The following is a 25431-nucleotide window of genomic DNA, read 5'->3' as shown; positions in this document are numbered from 1 at the left end:
GTATCGTGTAAATAGCAAACATCTCTCAGACAGAGGATTATTGGTGATTTTTTTACTACTTTTCTATATTATCCAAATTTTCCATAAAGAGTATGTATTAATTTTACAATCGGAAACAAAACCTGATAGAAATAAAAAAACGAGGCTTGAAAAATGATAGTTCAACTCAAACTCATGGTTACCACTAAGAAAATTATTAAGAGCCTGTAGATTCCCAACTCACAGAGTTAGAGCTTAAAAGGACCTTAGAGTGCATCTAGTGTCAACCCCACCAGTGCCACCGAATCCCCTCAGTGATTTCCCAGCACACGTATCAGGCAGCCTCTCTGGAAACACTGTGCTTAAGGAACTCATTGCCTCTGGCACCTGCCTCTTCAAAGTATAACAATAGTGATAATCCCTTACCTGTGTCTAGTGATTTACAGTCCATGAAGCTTTTAAAGTTACCATTTTATCTCACAACCCTGGGAGGCAGGAAGGGCAAGTGCAATTATCTGCATTTTCCAGATGCGCATCCGGAGTTGAAGTGGCTTCCAGTGGTAAAGTGACTTGTTGCATCACTGGTCGATAGCAAAGACAAGACTGAAATCCAGGTGTCCTGACTCCCACACTGAGGCTTATTCCACCCCTCCATAGTATCCAGGGTTTAGTCTTATACAAGTATCTCCTTTGGTTGAGTTTATGTTGACTTTACTATAGCCCGAACCCCTCCCCATGGTACCTCATATCTAGTCTCTTGGGCCCCGGAAGATGTGCTTGGGTGTAGGGCTACATGCTACCTAAGGCCCAGAGTAGGGCAAACATGGAAAGAGCTCAGGGGGAGAATGGGGAAACCGATGATTCTCCTTTGCTGCAAATCCTGATAGTCTCCACTCAGGAACCTGCGACCATATTTATGAAACGTTGTTTTCATAAACTGCTGGTTGTTCAATAAGGCATAAAATAGCCAGTATACGACAGTTATTTGCTCTACAAAATCGCTTTTGCAACACGGCTTCAATGTCATAGCAGTGACTGCATTTCGTTTAGTTTCCTAAGAGATGTGACACAGTAGATTAACTGTTGATATCAAAATGCAGAGGTTCCCTTATTGCTGTCAGCAATCTTGTTCCATTCTTTTCCCACAGCTCTGCATCCCGCCTTGGGAAAGCATTTGTACACTTCCACTGCAAGGTCTAGTCACAGACCCATCTGGATTTGTCAACTTCACGAGAAAGCAACAGGCAGGAAGACAACTTTCTTTGACCTTGGGAGGGTGTCTGTGAGTTGGGCAAAACAAGCTGGTATTCAGTCCATTATAGGTTATCCCATGTACAGAGATGGTCCCCATCCCATCCTGGGGTCTATAAGGAAGGGTAAACAAGACGCAGTGGAGTAATGGCTCTAGCTGGGGAGGCAAGAGAAACACACAAGAAGGGAAGAGCAAGCCAGAAAAGGCAGTATAGCCTCAGTGTGCAGTGAGAGTTCCAAGAGGGAGGTGACTCACTGAGGGCTGCCGGGTTCAGGTCAGAACTAGGTCAGAAACCTGCTCTGGCCTAGACCCAAGGATTGTTGGAGAACAGAACCAGCTCAGTGGGTTTGAGAACACGACAGACACTGGCCGTGGGAGCCAACACAGTGAGGTCCTTATCAAACCCTGCTGGCGTCTTGCCTGGGGCAGAGGCGCCTACTTCCAGGAACTCAATCTCAGCCCTCAGCAGGAGACTCCACCAGCTCTCCCGTGCCTAATCTGCCGGCTGCCACAGCTGGCACTTCCCTGGCCCAGGTCTGGGGCCTTCAGTCTACCCTGGGGGACAGGGCATGTTCTAGCCAGAGAAATGCCCAAACAGCTGTGCTTGCCCCTTCCGCTGGCTTGACTGTTTTCCCAGAATTAACCTCAGGGATTCAGTGAAATGATTCAGAGAAACAATTGGTTGATTCAATTAGAAAGTTAGTCACCTGTTGTTGAGGCTGAATTTATTAAGGAAGATGGGCTCAGAAGGCCAGACGCATGCCACAGTTCCTGACCATCTCTCCCACCATGTTGCTAAAGGTGGAAGGAGCTGACAGTGAAAGGGAGGGCCCCAGTCGAAAAAAATGGAGGTGAAAAGAGCCTCGTGCATGTTTGCTAGCACCCAGCTGCTAACTGTTTTCTCACTCGCCACTCGCCCCAGCCCTGGCCAATCAGTTGTCATGCCAGCAATGCATGTCTCTTCTTGAGATCACCAGAAACAGTTTTCTAGCAGATGTTAGGATGTGTAAGGGGCCAAGTGATTTACAAAGAAGGGACTCTCAGGCCCATACATGGATATAGAGATTAGCTTTGGAGCTATTTTTCACATTATTCCTCAGTTTGTCCAGGTTCCTGGGGCCCAGGTTATCCTCGGTCTAAGATTCTTTTACTTGGCTCTCCACAGAGTCTAGCTATTTGTCCCTTGTCGAGTGGCACCTCCCTTCTGGGCCTCAGTGTTTCCATCTGTAAAATGGGAGAGTTAAGTCAGATAAACTCTGTGGTACCTTCCAGCTCAGATATTTGTTCTGTGAGTTTAGGTTTGCCCTCTGTTGGTCCAAACTGCAGTTGCTTTCCTGGGATGCCCCAAGAGTCTCGTCTCCTACTCATCTTCTTATAAACTCAGCTCTTTCTGTCTTCTTTGTCCCCTACCAATCTGGACACTCTTTGTTCCTTTCACAAAGCGAGTCTTCTGCTTTGAGGTTTATTTCCAAGAAAGGCAAAGAGGAATCTTGTATTTTTCTAAGCTGCTCAGACCCATCACGTGATACCACTCTTCCATCTTAGGTTTGTTTGATCATGCATTCATTTATATATTCATTTATTCATTCTCGCACTCAGCAATATCAATGGTGTGCCTACATTGTGCCTAGTGCTGGGCTGGACAATGCATATGCATAAGAAGGTGCAACACGATCAGTTCTGTAAGATGGGTGGCAATTTGCCATGAACCCTCTGGAAGCTGCACTACTGCATACTGCTCCTTTCAGGGAACCCCGCAACTTGCAGCATATCATTAGGAATACAGTCAGGTATCTGTATTTAAGAGTATTGCAAATAATTAATTTATAGGTTGAGCAAACTAGAATAGAGATTGTGCAAAGGATGTTGAACCTAAAAAATAGGAAAAGGTGTGCCAATAAGCTCATAGAAGCTCTATGTGTGTGTTTTCATTCCCAAGATGAAATATTATACAATGTATCTCACTTATGAGACTTTGAGTAGCAGACCTAGTATTAACAGGGTTATTCCTATGGCTTTGGATTGAATAGGTCAAACTTGGAGTCAGACACTCTCAATGATATTCTCATTTAATTCCCACCCCTTTTACCCATTTAACAGAAAGGGAAGCTGAAACCATATGTGACCTTTACTATGATGTCTGGTTGCTCAGAATATAGTTGAAATGCTTCAAAGCTCTCTTTTTAGGGAGATGGTAAATGAATTCAATGAATGAATTCAATCCTGAATTATCAGGAAAAGCCACGGGACCTTCATTCTCCAGCTCCAACTGTTCCTTCTCTGCGGTGTCCTCAGGCCCAAGCCCAGCCATACCCCAACTCCATTTGGACTTCCATAGAAGGCATAAAGGGAGGAAGCTTTGGGAATAGCCTTCCTATTTAAGCTCTGATGATTGGTGCCAAGAACTGCCCTCACACACCTTTATTCTAGATTGCTTGCGTGCTTGGCCTGTACAACCCGCCTGACCCCGCAGTCATGATTAACTGCCTGAATTCCTTGTCACAGACTGGATTCTGCCACTTGGTGTCTTAGGACACCTTTTTTTTGGAACTTCCTGGAGTCTATACATGTTCTTGACACCTGCTTTGATTTTCTAGATCCTTGACCTCTTGCCCGAGAGGCTCTCTAACAGGTGTCTTGCTTATGGAGCCCACCTCCTAGCCTGCCTACTTCTGCTGCCTTGATGCCATCCCCCTTCAGTGTGACGATGACCATTCTGAGCACGTACAAGCCTCCCTGCTGGGAAGCTGGAGCACCAAATGACAGCTGTGTCTGAGGAGTGGCTCAGTTGACAACTGATTCAAGGCATTGACAGGATCTCATTATTTTCTGTTCTATGTTTACATCTTTCAAGTGTGTTTGAAAAATCAAGAAAACAATACAATTTTGTTTCCCAAATTGAAATGATAATGAAATTGCCTTTTTATTTATTTACTTTTTGTTGTTCTCATCCTTTCTCAGGCCTCTTGTCACACATACCACCTTCCCCGCTCCCCAGCTCCCTGCCAACTTTCTCTCTGGAAAAGATAAACCCCATTGTATCTGTGCTGATCTCTACTCATATACTGTATCTTTCCAGGTCTTTCTGTCACTATCATTTCTGTTCTCATTCATAGATGACAAAGCTGATGATGGGATCCAGGCCTGTGCAGATTTGGTTGAAAGGGCCAACATGGCATATTCTTTTAATACAAATTGTGCTTTGGTTTTCAGCTGCTTTTGCTCCTGTCTCTATGCTTCTCAGGCATCCTGTTGTCTTTGCTTGTGAAGAGACAGCCCACAGGACTGTGGTGATTCAAACTAGTCAGTGCAGTGTGATTCAGTCCACTGGAAGAACAGTGAATACCTACTACATCCAGAGCATCCAGGCAAAAGCAGAGCTTCACCCTTACCTTGGGAGCCCATGTGGAGAAAGACATGTCTTCAGAGAGGGGAAACGGCTGTGAGGGTTCAAAAGCAGGAGTGACTTGTCTCTCAGCTAGTTTTCACCACCTCTGTCCATGTCACTTCACCACCCTTTATTTTTTGGCTGAGGTATATTCGCCCTGAGCTAACTTCTGTGCCAGTCTTCCTCTATTTTGTGTGTGGGTTGCCGCCACAGCATGGCCACTGACGAGTGGCGTAGGTCTGCACCTGGGACCCCACTGAAGCAGAGCATACCAAACTTAACCACTAGGCCACAGGGCTGGCCCCCACCTCCCATTTTTAAATCCTGTTTTCGCCTGGCTTGATTGACATTGTGCTATTTTCTCTGGTTTTGTTCCTTTGTTGCTAGGTCTTCCTTCTCCATACTTCTAACTGGGATTTCTCAGAGGCTCAGTCCTCTGCTTTTTACCTTTCTTTCTCTCTACATTCATTTCAAGATCTCACTGACTATCCCTGCGATGAAGAAAGCCTCAGTGTCTCCAGCCCAGATCTGTCTCTCAAGTTCCGGTTCAAATGCCTCATGGACATTCCTATAGTCTTGTGTTGCTAACCTTCCAATCCCACTAATCTAAAACCAAACTCATCACCATACCCTCCCTTTTTGTTAATGAAGTCCCATTTTTTTGCAATATGGAAACCTAAACATCATCTTGGACCATTCCATCACCATCATCTCTCTGCCATCTGCATATCTAATCAATTGGCAAATTTCTTGATTCTATTGAGGATCAAAAAAATTTAGAACTGGCAGTAACCTTAGAGGTTATCTAGTATGGAGTTTTCATTGTCTCAGAGAGTTGGAGGGTCAGTAGTAAGGCTGAGACTAGAACCCAGGTTTAAAAGTCTCTAGGCTTTTGCTTTTTTGATGTAATACTACCTTAAAGCATAACTAAAGTTCATAGGCTCTAGAAACAAATGACAGGATTCCAATCTCCACTCAGCTATGTCATTTGCTAGCTTTGACCTTGGGTAAATAGCTTAATCTCTCTATGCCTCATTTGTTAAATGGAAATAATAATAATACCTTATCTTAAGCTTAGAATTAAATGAAAAATATATCGTTAAGCACTTAGCATTGGCTTGAGTCCATCACCTCAGTTCCAGATCCACTGCTGACACTCTTCTAGAAATTTCCACACACTAACTGTTAAATATTATCTAGTCTTTCTAATATGGAACGTTTAGACTCAAACGTCTTTTCCTGCTCTGAATCCTATTACCCTAACCATTTAAGGAATTCATATCGAACAGAGTTTCAACATATTTTGAAAAACAGAGTTTCTATAAATGTTAATACCTCAGATTAGAGCAAAGAAAGATAAGGAAAGATAAAACAGAGAACTCATTAGTAAGTACTTATTGGGTAACTTCCAGAATTATTCCTTGTTAACTTTGAGAGGGAAGTGAAACAGACCCTAATCTAGACTTATGCCATATCAGAAAGAGTGGGCTGATTGGTTTACTTCTGGGGATCATACTAGATATACTGTTTAACAACGTGTTCTTGTTTTCATTTAACAAAATATCTTGGTCATGTATTGTTGATGAGCAATATTCCTTTTATGAATCCTAGTATGTGTGCAGATTACTAATTACCCTAAGAGACTGGAGAATGCATGGGGAGAATAGATTTCTGGAACTAGAGGGTGTCTAAAGGAGTGGGAGTAATCTTGGAGCCGTTGAGAAAGGGGCTGGAACAGCTGACATCTTTCTGAACATGGAGAGGACAGAGGGAGGAAAGCCAGAGGGAGAAGATTACCTAAGAACCCGTGGGGCTAATTTCCCTGCTGATTGCTGAACCTAAAGGACTTCAAACCTCATAAACTACTTTCTAAGACAAATCAGTGTCATTTAAAATTACCTCTAGGGATAGCCTTTCTATGTGTAGTTAACTTCTACTGTCAGGGGTAAAAGAACTTCAGAGATAACCTTATACATATGAGGAAGCTGAGGCTCAGGGAGCAGAGGGAATTATTCAAAGTTCTCCCAATGGTTCAGTCAGTAATGTCATAATGAGCACTATTTACCTGGCTTTTGTGGGTGGAGAGGGCACAGATGAATCATTCATATCGTCATACCCATACCTAAAGAAATTAAGACATTTGTATACTTAAGACAGAGAACCAAAAGCTTGATTTTTCTATTTTAAAGAGTGGCTAAACTGGAGTTGCAAGCCTACTTTGCCTGACCTTTTTAGCTTTGATAAAGGCAACCTTGATTCATGATGCATGAGCCTGGGTCTTTGAAACCGATAAGAAATGGTTTGTTCATTGAACATGCAAACAAATTACTTTCCAAGGGTTGAAATTTAAATTGACATTAAGCTTTGAGAACATCTATATTTAATTATACATAAAGGCCAGAAAACAATTTGTAACCTTAAAATAGTAAAATTAAAAGAGAAGTCCCACCTATGCAAATAATTTATTTCACTGCAACACTACCCTTTAGTTTTGCCATCATTTGTCTATATTAGCAGGGCTGGCTTAACAATATTTCCAGGGTGGCCCTGAAATATGAGCTTAGATTGGAAATAAGCAGTCAGAGCAGTTCCCAGGGCAGGCTGATCCGTAGAGTCGGAGGGTGTGTTGGCTTCTAACAAAGTTTGCCTCTTGGTAGGAGAAATAATAACGCAATACAATCTGTAATAATATATTTCTCTCAGGATGGGATTTAGGGGGTCAAACTGTAGTGGCAGAGCACAGGCAAGAGAGCACAGAGATATGGGTCCTAAATTTGACCCAGGGCTGAATCTGACTCTTCTCTACTTTGGGCCTCAGGTTCCTCATCTATAAAATAAGAGGCCTGGATCCAATGATCAAGTTGGAAGAAAAGGCAGAGAATGTGAAATGAAAAGCATGAATCAAATAAAAATGGCTTGGTTATTTCTAAATGCCCCTTAACACGCCCCCCCCCCCCACCACACACAGATGTGTGTGTGCACAAACTGGTTGCCCTTCAGTTGAGCATGGCCTGGAATTGTGGGAAAAGCACTGGACTAGGGGTCGGGATATCTGGATTCTCATCCCAGCTGTTTTTTGAACTCTGATGTTCTAGGTAAAGCTCTTTTCCTCTCCATCTCTCAGTTTTCCCCTCTGCTAAGTGAGGGAGTTGGGTTCTCATGGGTTCCCCACCAGGAGTGCGTGGGAGCACAATCCATCACGGAGGAAAGCAGGATTTCCCCTGGGGGCAGGGCCCTGCAGGCCTGTGTGTTTCAGATAGCTTCCCACATGATTCTGATGTGTATTTTTAGTTGAGCACCATGGCTAGCCGGTCTCCATGCACCCTCTCAGCTCTGCCATTTTGGAAGATGAGTGAGACTTTTTTTGGTCCTTTCCAAGCACTGTGTGCCTTGCTACTGCCACTCCAGTGGTATGGGGATTATCCTGGCAGTATATTCAGCTCACTCCTTCCCAGCAGCGTCTTTTGAAAGGATGGGAGGTGTGCACTGGGCAGGAGGCACAAAGGCACGCTCTGTGGAGTCACCACATGGCAAGCCTCCAAGACGCTGCTCGTCACTTCCCAGTTGTTGCCCATGTGGGCCTTCCTGAACTATATAGGGACCTGATTAGATTAATTGATTCCTGGCTTTTCAAAAATCTCCTCTCTGGTGGGTTGCATGCTGCTTATCAAGATGTGCTGGGGAAGCCAGTGCCAGTGTGAATTCTTTGTACTGAGAAGGCTGGACCTGGCTTGATTCGGAGGCGAATATGGTGGAGGAGGGAGAGCAGCCTGTTGCCTGCTTTCCTCTCTCTGTTGCTTTAGCAAAAATGGAGCACTACAGACCAAATGTGCTTGCAAAGTGGAAACGAGAAGGCACTGAGGGTAGCTCAGCCTGGATCTTGTAAATTGCCTAGCACAGTGCCGAGCACAGAGAGCTCAATGAATGGTAGCTGCTATTGTTATTTTAGTGTCCAGGGTAACGGGAGAGAACCTGAACCCTGAACCGCGGGCAGAAGACCCAGATGTAACTCCAGCTGTCCTTGACTTACAAATCCATAACCCTCACCTTCCCTGGTGTCCTGGTCTCTAAAATGAGGAGGCTGGACTGATCAGTTTGAAAGTTTGAAAATTTGGACCCTCAGGGTTCTGAGGAGGTATCCTGAGGGCTGCTTCAGGGACATGGAAGGTGGGGAGGAGGCTGAGCAGGCAGAACTCAGACCCTCTAACCCACCGCCCAGAGCCTCAGGGCTTTGCACAACTCCCATTCACACCATATTCTATGTCCATGGTTCTCAGACTTTTCAGTATCAGAACTCCTTTACACTCTTAAAAATTATTGAAGGGGCTGGCCCGGTGGTGTAGTGGTTAAATTCGTGCACTCCGCTTCAGTGACTTGAGGTTTGCGGGTTCAGATCCCGGGCACAGACCTATACTGCTCGTCAGCCATGCTGTGGCGGTGACCCACATACAAAGTGGAGGAGGATCAGCAACAGATGTTAGCTCAGGGCCAATCTTCCTTGTCAAAAAAACCAAAAACATTGAGGACCCAAACAGCTTTTATTTTTAGGATATACCTATTGATATGTACTATATTTGAATGTAAAACAGAATTTTCAAAAACATATATTAACTTATTTAAAAATAACAATAATACACCTATTACATATTAACATAAATACGTATTTTTATGAAAAATAACTGATTTCCAAAGCAAAGAAAATTTAGTGGCAATGTTTTGTATTTTGTAAATCTCTTTGATATCTGGCTTTGTAGAAGACAGGTGGATTCTCCTGTCAGCTTCTGCATTCAGTCTATGGTAATATGTTATTTTGGTTGAAGTATATGAAGAAAATCCAGCCTCACACAAATATATATTTGGAAAAGGGAGGACCTCGGGGACCCCGTGAATGGGTCCTGGGGACTACTGGAGTCTTCATGCCACACTTTGAGAACTGCTGCTCTACGTGAATGGCGCTCCCTGGAGTTGTACAGTGCTCACGCTGTGAGACAGTAAATGGCAGCTCTGCTCTCACCCTCTCTTCCTTCACCCCATCCCCTCTTCAAATAGAGCAGCTCAGTTTTTATGTGTTTTATAGAATGGAGTTATTGGAAGATTTTGTTTGAAAAGAGAGCTCTGCTTCTAAAAGTGTTTGAAATCCACTGACCTAAATCTTAAGTTACTGAAGAGCCAAGGATTTGAGAGGTGATCAGGGATCGTTGAGCTCCTTTCCATGGGCTTCCTCTCCCCTAAAATGCGAACTCTCAGGCTTTGAGGAGGGGGCTTTGGGATCATGCCTCAGCTCTGCCTGAACAGTGGCATATCATCTCAACAGTGACGGTCTCAGCTCAGGAAAATGGCATCATATGGCTTGAAAGATTTAATGCCGCTTTAGAATGGAGCTGACCTGCCCAGGAAGTGATATAGGCTGGAGGAGGGGTGGATTCAGTGTTTGTCGAGTTGTCTGATCACTGGAGGAGAGAGACAGGCCATAAGGGCAAGTTTCAGTGATATACTTATATGTCGTCATCCTTAGAGCTACACATTCATCATTATTATTTATTTCCTAGATTTACGTCAGATCTTTATTCCAAGGGACAGGAGCCAGTGCCAAATATCATGAGATCTAAGTGCCCTAACAAACCATTGATGCTTCTTCCAAATTCTTGTCTAATAAAGAAGGCTGTGCTATTCTATCCTTTACTGCCAGAGTCATTATTGATTTCATGTCATTTCTTTTATAAAATCATCTCCTGGGTTTTGCTGAGCTTGGCTTATAGCTGAGAATGCTCTCCTCCCACTTCTTTGGTGGGCAAGATGTTGTGAATTCCGTTGATGTGGGTCAGGGGAGAATTCCACAGTGATCCTGCCAACCTGCCCACTTTCCCCTTTAGGCTGTGAGCATGCGCAGAGGCACTCCCAGAGCTGTGGAGGATGAGGGGGAGCTCTTCTCTCTGTTCTCTTTTGCTTTATTTCTCCCACCAGCCTAAGCATTAATTAAGAGGCCGAGCCTCTAATGCCCAGCATTGGGGTCAATCATTTGGGCTAATTGGGTGTCTTTAATTTAATGGAACTCTTTTCTGGGAGTAAGAAATAAAACTGAATCCCTTGGAGAAATGGGAACCCTTGTAATTTGCTGGTGGGAGTGTATAATGGTGCAGCTGCTATGGAAAACAGTTTGGCAGTTCCTCAAAAAGTTAAACATAGAATTACCATATGATCCAGCAATTCCACTCCTAGGTATATACCTAAGAGAGGTGAAAACATGTGTCCACACAAACACTTGTACATGAATGTTTATAGCAGCATTAATCGTGATAATGAAAAAGTGAAGTCAACCCAAATACTCATCAATGGATGAATGCATAAACAAAATGTGATGTACCCATACAATGGAATATTGTTCAGCCATAAAAAGGATTGAAGTGCTGATACATGCTACAACATGGATGAACCTCAAAAACTTTATGCTAAGTGAAAGAAGCCAGACTAAAAAGACCATATATTGTATGATTCCACTCATATGAATTACCAAGAATGGGCAAACCCATAGAGACCAAAAGCAGATTGGTGGTTGCCAGGAGCTGAGGGGAGGAGGGAAAAAGGAGTGACTGCTTAATGGGTATGGGGTTCCCTTTGGGGTGATGAAAATGTTTGTAACTAGATAGTGGTGGTGGTTGCACAACTTGTGAATGTACTAAATTCCACTGAGTTGTACTTCAAAATGGTTAATTTTATGTTATGTGAATTTCAACTCAATAAAAAAATGCAAAACAAACAAACAAAAAAACACCTGAATCCCTGGCTGCTGCCCTCTCTTGGGCTAGTTTCTCTCATGAATGTTTGTGGGATCAGGAATCCAATCCCCAGCTGTGAACTCCTCCTGAGTGGAAAAATGGGCTTACCATAACTCGTAGGTACTTTCGGTAGTTATGTCTTGTGGAGCTACTATATATGATGCATGATGTTCTACACCGCTGTCCTCACTGTTTGCTCACGGAAGGCAGGGATCATGTCTTGCTCATCCTTGTATTCCAAGTGCCTCAGCACATTCCTCGCACAAAGGAGACACTCAATAGATGTTTGCTGAGTGAATGATTGGATGTGTTTGTTGCATCTTCTTATTCATCTCCATGTCCTCCCGTGGTGCTAGTAATAGATCTACCACAGCAGGTGCTCAGGACAGATCTGTGGACTTATCTAGTGGGTGGGCATGAAATTGTTTAGATGCATTTTATTTTATTTTTTTAGGTTTGGATATCTGTACAATGGAATATTATTTGGCCATGAAAAGGAATGCAGTACTGATACATGCTATAACATGGATGAATCTTGAAAACATTATGCTAAGTCAAAGAAGCTGGACATAAAAGACAACATATTATATGATTCCATTTACTTGAAATGTCCAAAATAGGAAAATCCACAGAGACAGAAAGTAGGTCAGTGGTGGTCAGGACCTGGGAAGGATAGAGGGATATGGCGCTGACAGCTAAAGGGTACTGGGTTTCTTTTTGAGGTGATGAAAATGTTTTAAAATTGAGTGGTGATGACTGCACATATCTGTGAATATACTAACAACCGCTGATTTGTATGCTTTAAGAAGGTGAATTATATGGTATGTGAATTATATCTCAATAAAGCTGTTAAAAATTTAGATATATGTCAAAGGAGTAAAGAATAGATTTGAATCCAAGACAGGTATGCCCTTGTTTTGGGAGAGATCTCATTCCAAAATCTGAAATAACTCCCCGATATGTTCAAAAGGTTTCTCTAGAGAAAGATTCTTTCACATTGGGCTTCCCTTACAGCAGCGGCCGTGTGGGTTTCCAAATCATTACCTACCTGATGAGGTGCTGGGGGCAGAGTAGCTTCAAGCCAGAGTGTGAAGGGCAACTGCCAACTGTTGAGCAGTTGGAGATTGATCAGAATGAATGTCAGTGGGAAACCAGGATTTGGTTTACACAAACCCAGCTGCCTGGTGATTTCTCCACTGCCTGTAGGATATTGCCTGCCCACATCCCCACCCCTGTTTTGATCGGGAGGAATGAGCCAAGTAGCCTGATGATATGCCAGTTGTACAATTAGCAATTCAATGAGTCCAGCATCAAATAAGCAGTTCCAAATTCTTCCTCCTACTCCTGGGGACTGTCCCCACTACGTCAGTGCCTATCAGCTTTCCTGAAGGAAGAAACACGATCTGCTGCTTTGGGGCTACGGTTGTGAGGCTGAAGTGGGACTCCTCGAGGGGAGTTATATATGGAGATGAGCGCCACCTAGTGCTGGATGCAGACTTCAGCTGTACCCTTTGCCTTTAGGCACCAAGAAACTCCCACAGCATCATCCCACTTAGCTGACAGCTTGGATACCATGATCAGTGGCTCCTTAGTTCCCAGACAGGCAACCTCAGAAGCCTGAGGTGGCACCACCAGTTGCTGTTTGTGGGGGGGATTACAAAGCCCTGAGTGGGTATGAGGGAGTTGATAAGCTACTCTGTTGGCTTCCTGTTTTCCTTGGGTCCCGAGGCCAAGGATAGTCCAAAGGTGCTCCTGGGAAGCCAAGGACTAGGCATTGGCCAAGGCTTTGTTGGATGTGGGTTTGCAGATGAAGGCTCACCCCATTTTCACAATTACGAAACATGAACACATTACAGTTCACTTGCAACTTGGAGGGACCTCGTTTCTATTTGGGAGATGGCCACAGAGAAATGAGGGAGCTGAAACTTAGCTAGGGTGAAAAGCTCATAGGCTGTAGCGTCAGATCAACCTGCAAGTCCCATTCTCTAAATAGATGCAGGATCTTCAGCAAGCCACTTCCTCTCTCTGAGGCTAGTTTCCTCACCTGGACAGGGAGATAGGAAAGAGCCTCTTACAAGGTTATTGTTCTAATTAAACAACAAAGCTCCGTCCTCATGCCTGGATCCCTGCTGCTGGCTCCCAACTGGCCTTATTACTCCCATCCCTGTAGCGTAGATTGCCACCTTCATTTTCTTGTTGAGGACCCTGGTGCTTATAAGACTCCTAAACTAGAAGTCATAAGGTCTAGGAGATGGTTATGGCCCTATTATGAACTAACTGTGTGACCTTGGACAAGTCCCATTCTCTCTCAGGGCCTGTAGAATGCAGAGGTTGAGCTTGATGGTCTCTAAGGTACCTTCTAACTTTGGTAGGGTTTCCAGCTATGTCAAGGTCGAATTGTGAACAGCCTGGCTCACCATGCTTGAGGATGGACTCCAACATTTGGCAAACACAACTCTTTCCCAAGGCAACAATTCTCCTCTTACCACTGTAATTACATGGGCCTTCTTGGAATGAGGCATGTACTCGAGCTTCTTCCCATTTTTTTCCTTAGTCATCTTTCCTTGGACTTTCTGGATTCTGTCTATATCTAATTTAACTATACTTTTCCTATAGATAAGAACTAGAAGTATAATAGCAAGAAGCACCCCTCACTCCCCCGCTCTAGAGAGAGAGAGACCTGATCTGCCTGCCAACTTCCTTGTCTCTGCAGGCCCCTAGCCCACCCACCGCCACCTGATTTATGTCCTGCTGGAGCAGCCTAGCCATGGTGAAGATTTACACCAGGTTTTCATCTTCAAATGAGCTACTACCTCTCTTCCTTGTGTATTCAAGTGCTTGGCACTCATAGCCTGCAAGTTTATCCTGGAATTCAAAATGAAAAATGGTCCCATGAGATGCTTGAAGAGAAGCGCACAAGGAATCACTTCAGAGCAGCTTGCAGGCTTGTACAGTAACTAGAGTGCAACGCCAGCTCTCAGTGCAGGTGTTACATGCACAGAGAGATTAGATACAGAGACCCTTTCCCCATTAGTGCCTTGTGGAGGTGTGGCACACAGCACGATGGGGAAGGTGTAAGATTCAGAGTCAGGAATATTGAATATTCCCTTCTGATCACCTTCACTCACCAGCTGTATGACCTTGAGCAAGTTATTCTGTGACTCTCACCTGCCTTACCTGTAAAATGCGAGGAATAATGCCTACCTCACAGGTACAGTACAGCTTAGTGGCTAATGAGTATGGGTGATGGCATCCTACAACTCTGGAATTGAATTGTTAGTCATGCGAGTCTCTCTGAGCCTCGGTTTTCTCATCTCTACAATGAGTAAAGACTTTTGTTCAGGATAAAATGAGATAATTCCTATAAAGTTCAGAGTGCCTGGCATACAGTAAGCACTCATTAAATGTTAGCTAAGAGCATGATTCTTATTGTTTGTCATTTAGGTATAATTTCTAATAATTCTAGAAAAGATATTCTGTGTACTCTTCCAGATGATTTGGCAAACTTGTCCCATGTTTTGTATTCTTGGGGCAGAAGCACACAGGATCTTTTTGGTACCTGGTTTTCAAACTTCAGGTAAGACATGAAACTGCAAGTCCTGCAATAAAAGGAGACTGGTTTTCATGAGGAAACCAGTAAGGCTTTGCCCTAACGATGGTGCTACATCTTCACATTGAAAGATGTCCAAAGCCCACAAAAATGTTGAACTGGTCATGAATTTTCAAAAAGCAGCGCATCCATCAATAGCGGCAAGATAAATCCAGTTATGAATATTATATTTGCCAAACAGAAAGAACTGTTTAGCCAGGGGTCTCAAGCACAGCCTCGGACCTTTTGATTTCTTGCTTTGACAGAGACTAGCGAGGTATATGTGGGCAAGAATAGCAGTGGCTTAAAGTCTTTAACACAGATTTTTAACAATGAAGTCCCTTATACAGATGTTTCATTTACTTGACCCCAGACACTTGGATTTTTGAGCACATCTGGATAATGAAGGGTATTTTTCACTTTTTTATCAAAATTGTTGGTTATATTAAATTCAGCAGGTTTTATTGAGCACCTAGTTTGTGCCCTCTGTTAAATATTATTGGAGATCACAAGGAGGTCACAGGTTTGTTGAGAAAAATGAGACTGACAGGTTTGAAGTGAGCAAAGAAAAGTCGAGGAGCTGGGATTTGAACACAATTCTATCAACTCCAAAGCCTGTGCTCACTCTGCTGTAGCACGTTGCCTCTTCACAGACCTGCCAGTTCGCTTTTTGTTTTGGGCTGGCTTGAGGGAAGTTTCAGACCCAATCCAGTGGCTCCTGCCATACTTGGACTTCAGCAGAGACCAAACCTCCTTGCTGAAAGCAAGTGACATATGTCCAGAATGGACCATTCCATGTGTCTCTACTGTCTGATCCTGTTAGTGACTTGGCTGAATATTTCCTGAGAATGATCTCAATCTTTATTTTAGGACGCCAAATCATTACTTGTTAGGGACTTTTTTATGCTCTGTGTTTTAAACATGTTAAAATGTGAATGAAGCAGTTATAGCTCACGCTGGCAACTTGCCATCCTTTGTCTGTGTCAGCATAAAATATTTGGGATTCAACAGAGTAGCAGCCCCTTGTGAAGCTGAATGTAAAATGTACAATGGAAATCTTCCCGGCTGATTTGGAACCAGTGCTTCCAAACCCCAGAATCTGAAATATGGAAACAAAATGGGATAAAATAAAGCATAAAACACATTTATATTTATATTATAAGTGAAACTTTTTCAGACCCTCATTAACAGAAAGCAAGCCCTGTTATACTCAGAAAATTTCTGAGAGATTCTTAATGGTCTCTCCTTCCTTCAAAGCAAAAGTATATATACAATCAAATTGAGGAAATGCATTGCTGAAACCTAACATACAAATACAGATGTTTGCATCTGGGGAACGCTAAAACACATTCAAAAATCACTGTTAGCTTTCAATTGATGGAGTCGGCCTGCGTCTGTGCATCTTATTTCATAATTCAACCAGCGCCCATGCATCATGAGTGGGAATGCTTCTCAGAAGGGAGGACAAGCCAGGTTTTCTTTTATGGCCCTTCATTTTTTTTGTTTTGTTTGTTCAGTGGCAAAACACTCCTTTCACTGCTTTCTGAAAGACAAAATTGTCAATTGGGTGCTTTAGAGATGCTTTCAGAAGGAATCTATGTTGACATAGCCAAGGACAAGTTACAGCTAAACCCATTTCCCACAAAAATGAGAATCCCTCAGTCTCCAGATGCTTAATTAGATCAGCACTAGAGGGCACTCTTATGATGCCAAAATAGGAAAATTTTACTAAAAACTGGTGGGCGAGGGTGGGGGTGAGCTGAGGGGAGGGTTCAGTAATGACAGCAGACAACAGACAGACAGCTTAGAGAAGACATCTGCGACTGAAAATTGACTGGCTCGCCAAGAGATAAGAAAACATGATTTGAAAAGGGCTGTTGAGCAATTTTCCTCATCAGATCCACTTTGTTTCCAAAATGTGGTTAGTGTTTCGGCAATACAGGGCCCAGGTATTAGGCATTATTTCTCAGAATGAAAAGAATGTAAGAATCACTGATTATTACCACGTGATGTAGTAAAAGCACATTTAGGCAGAAAACAAAACATGAGAGAGAAGCTTAGGAAAATGTGTTTACAATTTAACAACTACTGGAAAAGAAGAATTTAAAATCCTTGAGGTCTTGCATGGTTTTTTTCTCAGTCTTTTGCAGCCATTGCTCTTAGAGTTGTTCTGAAGGGTTGTGTGATTGTGTCTGGAGGCACAGATGCCTGCTTGCCTGCTGCCCCTAGGCGGGCTCTGGTGGACACAGGGTGGGTCGTGTGCTGTCAGGGAAAGGGACCAACAGACTTGGGTCCTAGTCTTGACTCTGCCACTGATGTGTTCTGAGATCAGTAGTAAGTCCCTGCCCTTGCAGGGTCTCAGGGTCAGGAAAGGGTTGGGCACCACTAATGGTCTCTAAAACATCACCAAAAGACATCTCCCAGCCCTCAGAGTCTGTGGTTGATGATTGCAGAAAGAACTTTCAATATCAATTGTGACTCCTGTCTTGCACGCTGGGCACTGGCCAGAATGTCTCAGGTATGCCCACGTGCAGTTTCCTAAGGAGCCCGTAGGAAGTTCGGAGATCTAATTGGAAGAGTAGGCCACTGAAGACAAACTTGTCTACTCTGCCTTTGGCCCCAGAGTCTCTTACAGCAATACAAGAGCAATTCCCTCTAGGCCTTGGTTTGTAAGAACCCAGGTTGCACTTCATAGGAGTGTTCCTGACTGAGTCAAGTTCAGTATAAAGTCTTAGAATGTTATAAAGAACAGGGGCCTTTGGGAAAGCACCTAGTCCAACAACCTCAATGTGCAGATAGGAAAACTGAGAGCCATCTTTCCCCATTTGAGAATGGGCTTGCCCAGGGTCAAACAGCAGAGTTGACATGAAGACGTCAGTCTTTTGACTTCTAGCCCAGGCCTCTTTCTGTTACCTTGGGCTGCATTTGTCTCTCTCCACCCACATTGACTCCAGGGAATAAGAAACCAGTAGCTATTAACCTAAGGATCTTGACATAGCTAGAATAGCTCTGTGTTATATATTGTATATTCTATTGTATATATTGTATTTAGGTGGTATAAATGGAGAGATGTGGGGACAAATCCCTATCACAAATATATGTCCCCTCTAAATGTCATAGGAGTGGAGATCAAACCATTAGAAGGTCATTCCTCTGGGTCTAGAAGACTCTATAGTCTTAAAATGCTTTTGCCCAAAAGCAAGGATAGGATTGAAATTCTTGTCAGCTAGCAGGGAAAGTAGGCCAGGAGGATGGGTCTGGAAGCCAGGTTTATTATCTAGGGGCATGGAGGACACTGTGAAAGGAGTGGACAAGACAAACTCAGGAGATCTACAGTTGTGCCAAATGCTGACCTTCAGGGGATTAAAACAAATAGTCATAGAATAAAAGTTGGAAAAGATGTTCTGGATTCTAGCATTCTCAGGCCGACCATGAGGAGCTCCCTATCCCAGAGTATGACGAATTTCTGGCAGGCATGGCATGGAACAAGGAAGAAAGCAGAGCAGTCAAACAGTAGACCGTAGAAGCTGGGAGACACTCTTCCCCAAATCAGTAAATGCGATTACTTTCAACGTGGCCTCTTTTCTTGTTTGTTTGTTTGTTTTGAGGAGGAAGATTCGTTCTGAGCGAACATATGTTACCAATCTTCCTCTTTTTCTGCTTGAGGAAGATTAACCCTGAGCTAATATCCTTGCCAATATTTTTGTATGTGGGTCACTGCCACAGCACGGCTTGACAAGTGGTATAAGTCTGTGCCCGGGATCCGAACCCACGAACGTGGGCAGCCAAAGTGGAGTGTGCCAGACTTAACCATTATGCCATGGGGCTGGCCCCTCAGTGTGGCCTTTGTACATGTAGGTGTCTTTGAGCATTGGTTTTGAAAAGCTGGTTCTGTTCCCAGGGTAGCAAGATGGCTCAGCGACAGGGGCCTGGAAGCCCTGATCCTGGCCTGCTGTAGACTCATTATACTTCTGGACAGTTCTCTTACTCATCTTCTTCCCTAGATAAAAATAATCATGCATAAAAGTTATTGAGTCCTGACCCTGGACTTGGTACTCTGCTACAAGGTTTTCATGCATCTTCTCATCTAACCCTCACAACCACCTTGTGAGGCACACATTGGCATGTCCACACAGGTTGTTTACAGTTGCTTTCTCTTCTGGTTGGGCTGGCCTCTGTTCTAATTGATCAGTGTCCATGCCATATTGCTTGTTAAATATGTTGAATATCATTACTGGTGAGGGTGCTATACTTGTCTCCATTTTGTAGATGAGGAAATCAAGGTTGAGAGGTTAAAGCACATGTCACACAGTTAGTAAATGATAGAGCCTGGACTAGAACCCAGTCTGTGTGACTCCTGGGCTTATTCCATGGCCCCACACCACCTGGAAGTGGTGCGTGAGCAAAACACTGAGGCCAAGCATTTTAACACTTTGCAAGTAAGGAAGAAAAGTAGCTTTTTTGCCTAAGACCTTAAGAATCATCCAGGCCTTTGTCTGGCTTCTCCGTTTTTCCCCACCAGTTGGAACAAGAGTCTTTTGCCTGGGACTTTGTGGACATTGGACTCCTTCCCATTTAGGGGACCAGATTTAACATGCAGAATGTTGTTTTTTCACTAGGATATACTGTATTTGCCTTCAGAGACCAAATGAGGACATGGCCTGAGATACAAAAGGAGGTGGCAGTAATTAAGCAGCAGTATACTAGGTCAGACCAGGATGCGGGTGGAAGGGCATTCGAAGAGGGGAGGAGATGGGAAATCAAGGACACAGCACCTCTGGGTGGGGGAGTTGGTGAGAGGGTGAGCAAACCAATCCACTTTCAGAAACCAGAGAGGTTGAATGGGCCATTTGCTTGGCAGCTCTGGAATAATGGTAGGTAATTGGTTCCCACAGGGTGTATTATCTGCCGCAGATTTGCAAGCTGACTGAAACAGTGTTGTCGTGGTTTTTTTTTTTTTTAACCACTCTTTGCAAAATCTGAGCATCTGTGTAGCCTTTACCTGGGAGTATGTGGCTGTGGAGGTCTCTGCTGCTTGACAGCCATCACCAACATCCCAGGCTCCTGGCAGGTGAAGAAGTTGCATGAGCAGAAAGGGAAATGGGGGGCCAATTGTTCATCAGTTAGATTTTCCTTGTTATTCTCAATGAAGTGTTCTCATATAACTTTTCCATGCTAAAGAACCAGCCACGCTATATTTCAAATAAACAAAGCTATTTCCCTGGACAGAATGATGATCGGCTGCATTTCAACTTGGCTGTTATTGTTTTGGCCATGTTCTCATTTACTCATAAGATCAGAATGTTGGGCTCTGGGATCTCTGAACTACTAATGGCATGTTGTACTGAGAAAATGACTAGAGACTACTGTACTTTTCGTTGTTGTTTTTTTTTTAATTAATGATGTTTTAATGGTTTTTAACATTGTGAAATTTTGGGTTGTACATTTTTGTTTGTCCATCACCATATATATGACTCCCTTCACCCCTTGTGCCCACCCCCCACCCCCATTGCCCCTGGTAACCACAGTACAGTTTTCTCTGTCCATGTGTTGGTTTATATTCCACATGAGTGAGATCATACAGTGTTTGTCTTTCTCTTTCTGGCTTATTTCACTTAACATAATACGCTCCAGGCCCATCCATGTTGTTGCAAATGGGATGTTTTTGTCTTTTTTTTATGGCTGAGTAGTATTCCATTGTATATATATACCACATTTTCTTCATCTAGTCGTCAGTCGAGGGACACTTAGGTTGCTTCCACTTCTTGGCTATGGTGAATAATGCTGCAATGAACATAGGGGTGCATAAGCCTCTTTGGATTGTTGATTTCAGGTTCGTTGGATAGATTCCCAGTAGTGGGATGGCTGGGTCATAGGGCATCTCTATTTTTAATTCTTTGAGGAAACTCCATACCGTTTTCCATAGAGGCTGCACCAGTTTGCATTCCCACCAGCTGTGTATGAGGGTTCCTGTTTCTCCACATCCTCTACAACACTTGTTGTTCTTTGTCTTAGTGATTATAGCCATTCTAACGGGCTTGAGGTGATATCTTAGTGTTGTTTTGATTTGCATTTCCCTGATTATTAGTGATGTTGAACATCTTTTCATGTGCCTATTGGCCATCTGTATATCTTCTTTGGAGAAGTGTCTGTTCATTTCCTATGCCCATTTTTTGATCGGGTTGTTTGTTTTTTTGTTGTTCAGTTGTGTGAGTTCTTTACATATCATGGAGATCAACCCCTTGAGACTGCTGTACTTTTAACTAACTTGGCACCAAAATGAAAGGCAAAGCTATTAGAGAATTACAAAATATTGGAACTGGAGGATTTTTAGAAACCACCTTGTGAAAATCCTTCATTTCATACGGTTCCCTGATGGAATAGAGAAGAGAATTTGCCCAAGATCAAATGAGTCATTGGTAAAACGAGGATTAGAAACCAAGGATCCTGATTTTCAGGCAAGGGCTCTCGGATTTTTACATCATCCTGTTTGTCCTAGGTCTTAATTTTTATCTTTAATATCAAAGGTATCAAAGGTAAAAGTGAATCATAGCTTCACTTTTATTTCTGAAGCCCTAAGCACCTACCCTGAGAATATAAATGCCAGGGGAGAGCTGTCATTGTTTGAGGCTCCCATCTGGAGTTTCGGGGCTCCCAAGTCTCTCCCCAATTCCGGTTTTCCCAATGATGTATATGTGTTCCCTCCACTTTCATCTTTTCCTTTTCCTGCTACTTTGACATTTGGCAGTGGATGTCACTTGAGTGATATTTAGGCACATCTTCTCGAACCTGGGCCCAGAAGAAAGTTATACTTATTGTTTATTCTCCAGCCAGTGTCTGTGTCATGGGTGTGGTAACCACAGCTCCTTTGTCCACAAACTGCTGTTGCTTTCCCAAGATGTGGCTTCCTGAGCGGTGATGAGTCCAATCTCAGAGTGTTACCTGGGCTAGCTGTTACAGAACACTACAGCATCCAATGAGGAAAACCCTGCCAGGATGTGGTACTGCAGCATTACGAAGCTGCCATTTAGAGACTTCTTGTTTTTACAGCATTTCAAGGTATGCAGACATGGAGTTCTATGGATAGCAAATGGCCCAGCTGGAAAGAAACCTGGCTTACAGCCTTTTTGGGGACTTTCCACAAGGAGAAATCATGAGTAGAAATAATATCCCTTCCAATCAGACAATTCTTTCTAATACAAATGTTGAATCTGATGCCATTGGATATGTTCTCCATACATAAATAAGAATAAATAAAATGGGGAGAAAGTTTTTCCTAGAGTTAATAACATACAATATATTTCTGTGGAACTATTTTCTAAGCAGATGGCCTAAAAATATCTTCCACAAGATTGTAAACTTTGTGAAGGCAGGGATTTGTGTCTGTTTTATTCACTGCTCTACCCTCAGTACCTGTAACAATGCCTGTCACATAAATAATACATTTTCTTTGTGGGGTGATTTTTTGTTGAATATATTTGATGTATAACATTGTGTAAATTTAAGGTGTACAATGTGTTAATTTGATACATTTATATATCGTAATATGATTGCCTTTGTAGCGATATTTAGCATCTCTATCACATTACATAATTATCCTTTCTTTTTATTAAAAGGTCTTTTTATAAAATTCTACTTAAGAACCTTCCCAAAGAAAGAGAGAGAGAGAGAGAGAGAGAGTGTGTGTGTGTGTGTGTGTGTGTGTGTGTGTGTGTGTATAAAATGGGTTCATAAAGTTAATTCATTTTTTCTAATCAGTATGCCTCTCCTTTTTCTTTTTTTTACCTTTACTCACATGGGCTTTGATTCACTTCCAATGATGCCAACCCTTTTGATTGATGCACCTGTAACATCTTCCTGGATAACCATTGAATACTCCACCTCTGATAACTTGGACTCCCAGGTAAGGCAATGAGCTTCAAAAGTCTCCTCAGTGCAACCACTGGGCAAACTGTAATAGGCAGTTGAGAAATTTACTTAGAAATAAAAAAAAATAATCTCAAGAGGCAATAGTTTCCCTGATTAAAGTTAAATTTGGTCCCATCCCCATGTAAATCAATTGTGTACGTACTTATATTATTTGAGGATTTCTATTAGTGCAGCAAAATTAAAATTACAGTTTTGGAAAGTGCTATATATTTGACTTTGGAGTTTTCTAGTACTAGGAATCAACATATAGCTTTATGTTTTTTTCTTGTTGTTGTATTTTTCACCCAAAGTTGTGTTACGTTTTGTTCATGAGGCTGAGTGCAGTGGAAGAGGTACTAGCCTCTCTTCACTGTCTAGGGAAACTAAGTCATGGGGTAGGTCAGAACACTCTAGATTACTTCTTCCTTGTGGCTGGAATGGAAGAGGAGCACATTGGGCCCTGGATGGTAAGTCAGCTAATGGGAGTGTCTTGTCTAACAGATCTGAGCCAGGGCTCACCAAGTACATCACTTTTTTTTCTCATAACACTTGCTTCTCCATCAGTCTTAACAACTCACGGAACCAGGGAAGCAGAGCTTAGCCACACTAGGAACTGATGATAAAAGAGTCTTATATTGCTTCTCGGATGATGATGCAAGGGCACTGCTGCTCGTCATGCTATTAACAATCTCTCTTAACTCACTTCTAAAGCCTCCAGACATATTTGATGTAAAGAAACACTTCTCCCAAGAAAGTGTACAAGCTATATAACTCGCTTCGGGCACAGAAGTGTTGTCACATTATAATATCCCTTGCTTAATATAAAACAGAAAGCTAACTGAGCCCATTTAAACCCTCAAATTAGCAATTGACCCATGCACAACTTCATAGTCCCAGCTAATATCAGAAATTCACATTGTTAGAATTAGTGTTTTGTGATTCTTTAGACATATATTATGAAAACAGCTGAGCATTTTTTTTTTGAATGGAGAGACATTGTTTACTTTGATGGATGTCTTGCGTTTGGTTGGAAGGGACTAGAATGATGATTTATGTATCACTTTCTGTGTGCTTTGAATTTTCATCTTTTTGAAGAGCATCAGCAAAGTCTAATCATTCTTTTTTCCTTTTCTTTTCCTTTTGTTATTTGTGGTTCATATATTCCTGATATTATGAAAAATCCCTGTCAATTCCTCCTAGGTCCTTTCAATCAGGCATTTCCATTTTAGTGGGGCCATAGCGTTTGGTTTGGTTTGGTTTTTGGTTTATTGACTTTTGTTTTTGCGTAGCTTGTCATTGCTTTTGTGAAAGGGAATGGAATTAGCATGACTGAGTGGTAGATCTATCATTCTCAGCCTATAGCCCTCCAGAAGTCTGGCTCTCAGCGCTACCCTGTCCCTTTCAGCCCTCTGATTTGTAACCTCCCTACTACTTGAGAGGAGTGAATGGGGAGCTGCTTCCTTGCAGTTTGGGAAGCTGGAAAAATATGCTAGCAAAGCACAATGGAAAACTTGTATTATTTTAACTCCGCTCTTACCAAGCTCTTGCTAGCACCTGGTTTTACTGTTCCTTTAACAGGTGGAGGATTTTTCAGATTCTAGATGCGTCAAGGTAAGTGACAACATATTTTTAGTTTAACTGAACCCAAGTAAGCTAGAATGAATAGACTCTGCGGCTGCCTATCAGTTTAATTTCAATACAATAAATAGGGCTTGGCTCAAACAGAGTCTTTACAGTTCTCTTTTAGTTTAAAACAGCTGAAACTACCCAGGCATTGTAGTCTCAGGTCTGAAAGCTGACCTAGTTCAGAAGTGGGATGAAGGTTCATGGCCAACACCCCGAACAGTTGGGCAGTTGGTCATTAGCTCCTTTTCCTTTTTGCTGAAATAGGATGACACGGTAGAGTGTTTTGTTAAGAATACCTCGCCATCAACAAAGTATTTTTCACAGTGCTTCAGGCACACTGGCCTATTGCTAGGCTGGATGATGGTTTAGGGAACAACTAGGTCAGCATTTCATTGAAGGAAAATCAATTATTTGAAAATATCAGGGCTTTTAAAATATGTAAATATGTAGACTTGCAAGGTAAGGTAATCCCATAGGCCAGGGGCCTTATGACATGAACAACGCAGCAGAGCAAATCTAATCAAACACAGAAAAGTTCCTAACTATGGGCGTGGGGGAGGTATTGAGAATGCTCCAGGATAGTGCCTTTGCAGGCGAAAACTGTCACCATGAGCTGTACCATTATATTGCCAGCAGTGCTGAAGAGGTTATGAGAATCATAAGCCATTTTGTAAATGTGTGATCAGTTGCTTGGCACATTGTTTTCTAAGATCATGATGCTCACCAGTACCATATTTGGCCTATTGTAGACTTATTGCCTCCAGAAATGTTTACCAGTGTCTCTACTTTCTCTTCCTACCCACCTACATCCCATCCTATGCTCCCTGGCCAAACAGGTTAGTGAGAGCAAAGGCTGTAGGCTTGCGATTCCTCCAATAGGGCAGACTCTTATTAAATAGAATAGATGGGCCAT

General features: G+C 42.8%; 1 protein-coding gene and 1 pseudogene across 2 annotated transcripts in view; one reads left to right on the top strand and one right to left on the bottom strand.

Annotated features, from left to right (window-relative positions):
* LOC131400368 (uncharacterized) overlaps positions 1-25431 on the bottom strand; it is a 380884-nt pseudogene that overhangs the window by 204214 nt on the left and 151239 nt on the right.
* Positions 1-25431, top strand: part of HS6ST2 (heparan sulfate 6-O-sulfotransferase 2) — a 269096-nt gene that overhangs the window by 164429 nt on the left and 79236 nt on the right. The window contains exon 3 of one of the 2 annotated variants that reach the window (XM_058536732.1): positions 24471-24503. The exons of the other annotated variant lie outside the window; for it this stretch is intronic. Within the exon in view, the coding sequence (XP_058392715.1) occupies positions 24471-24503 (33 nt within the window). The remainder of the gene's footprint in view (positions 1-24470; positions 24504-25431) is intronic. 2 annotated transcript variants of the gene reach the window in all.

This window comes from Diceros bicornis, chromosome X (assembly GCF_020826845.1).
Source record: "Diceros bicornis minor isolate mBicDic1 chromosome X, mDicBic1.mat.cur, whole genome shotgun sequence".
Lineage (NCBI taxonomy): Eukaryota > Metazoa > Chordata > Mammalia > Perissodactyla > Rhinocerotidae > Diceros > Diceros bicornis.
This window is presented reverse-complemented; position numbering and strand designations above follow the sequence as displayed.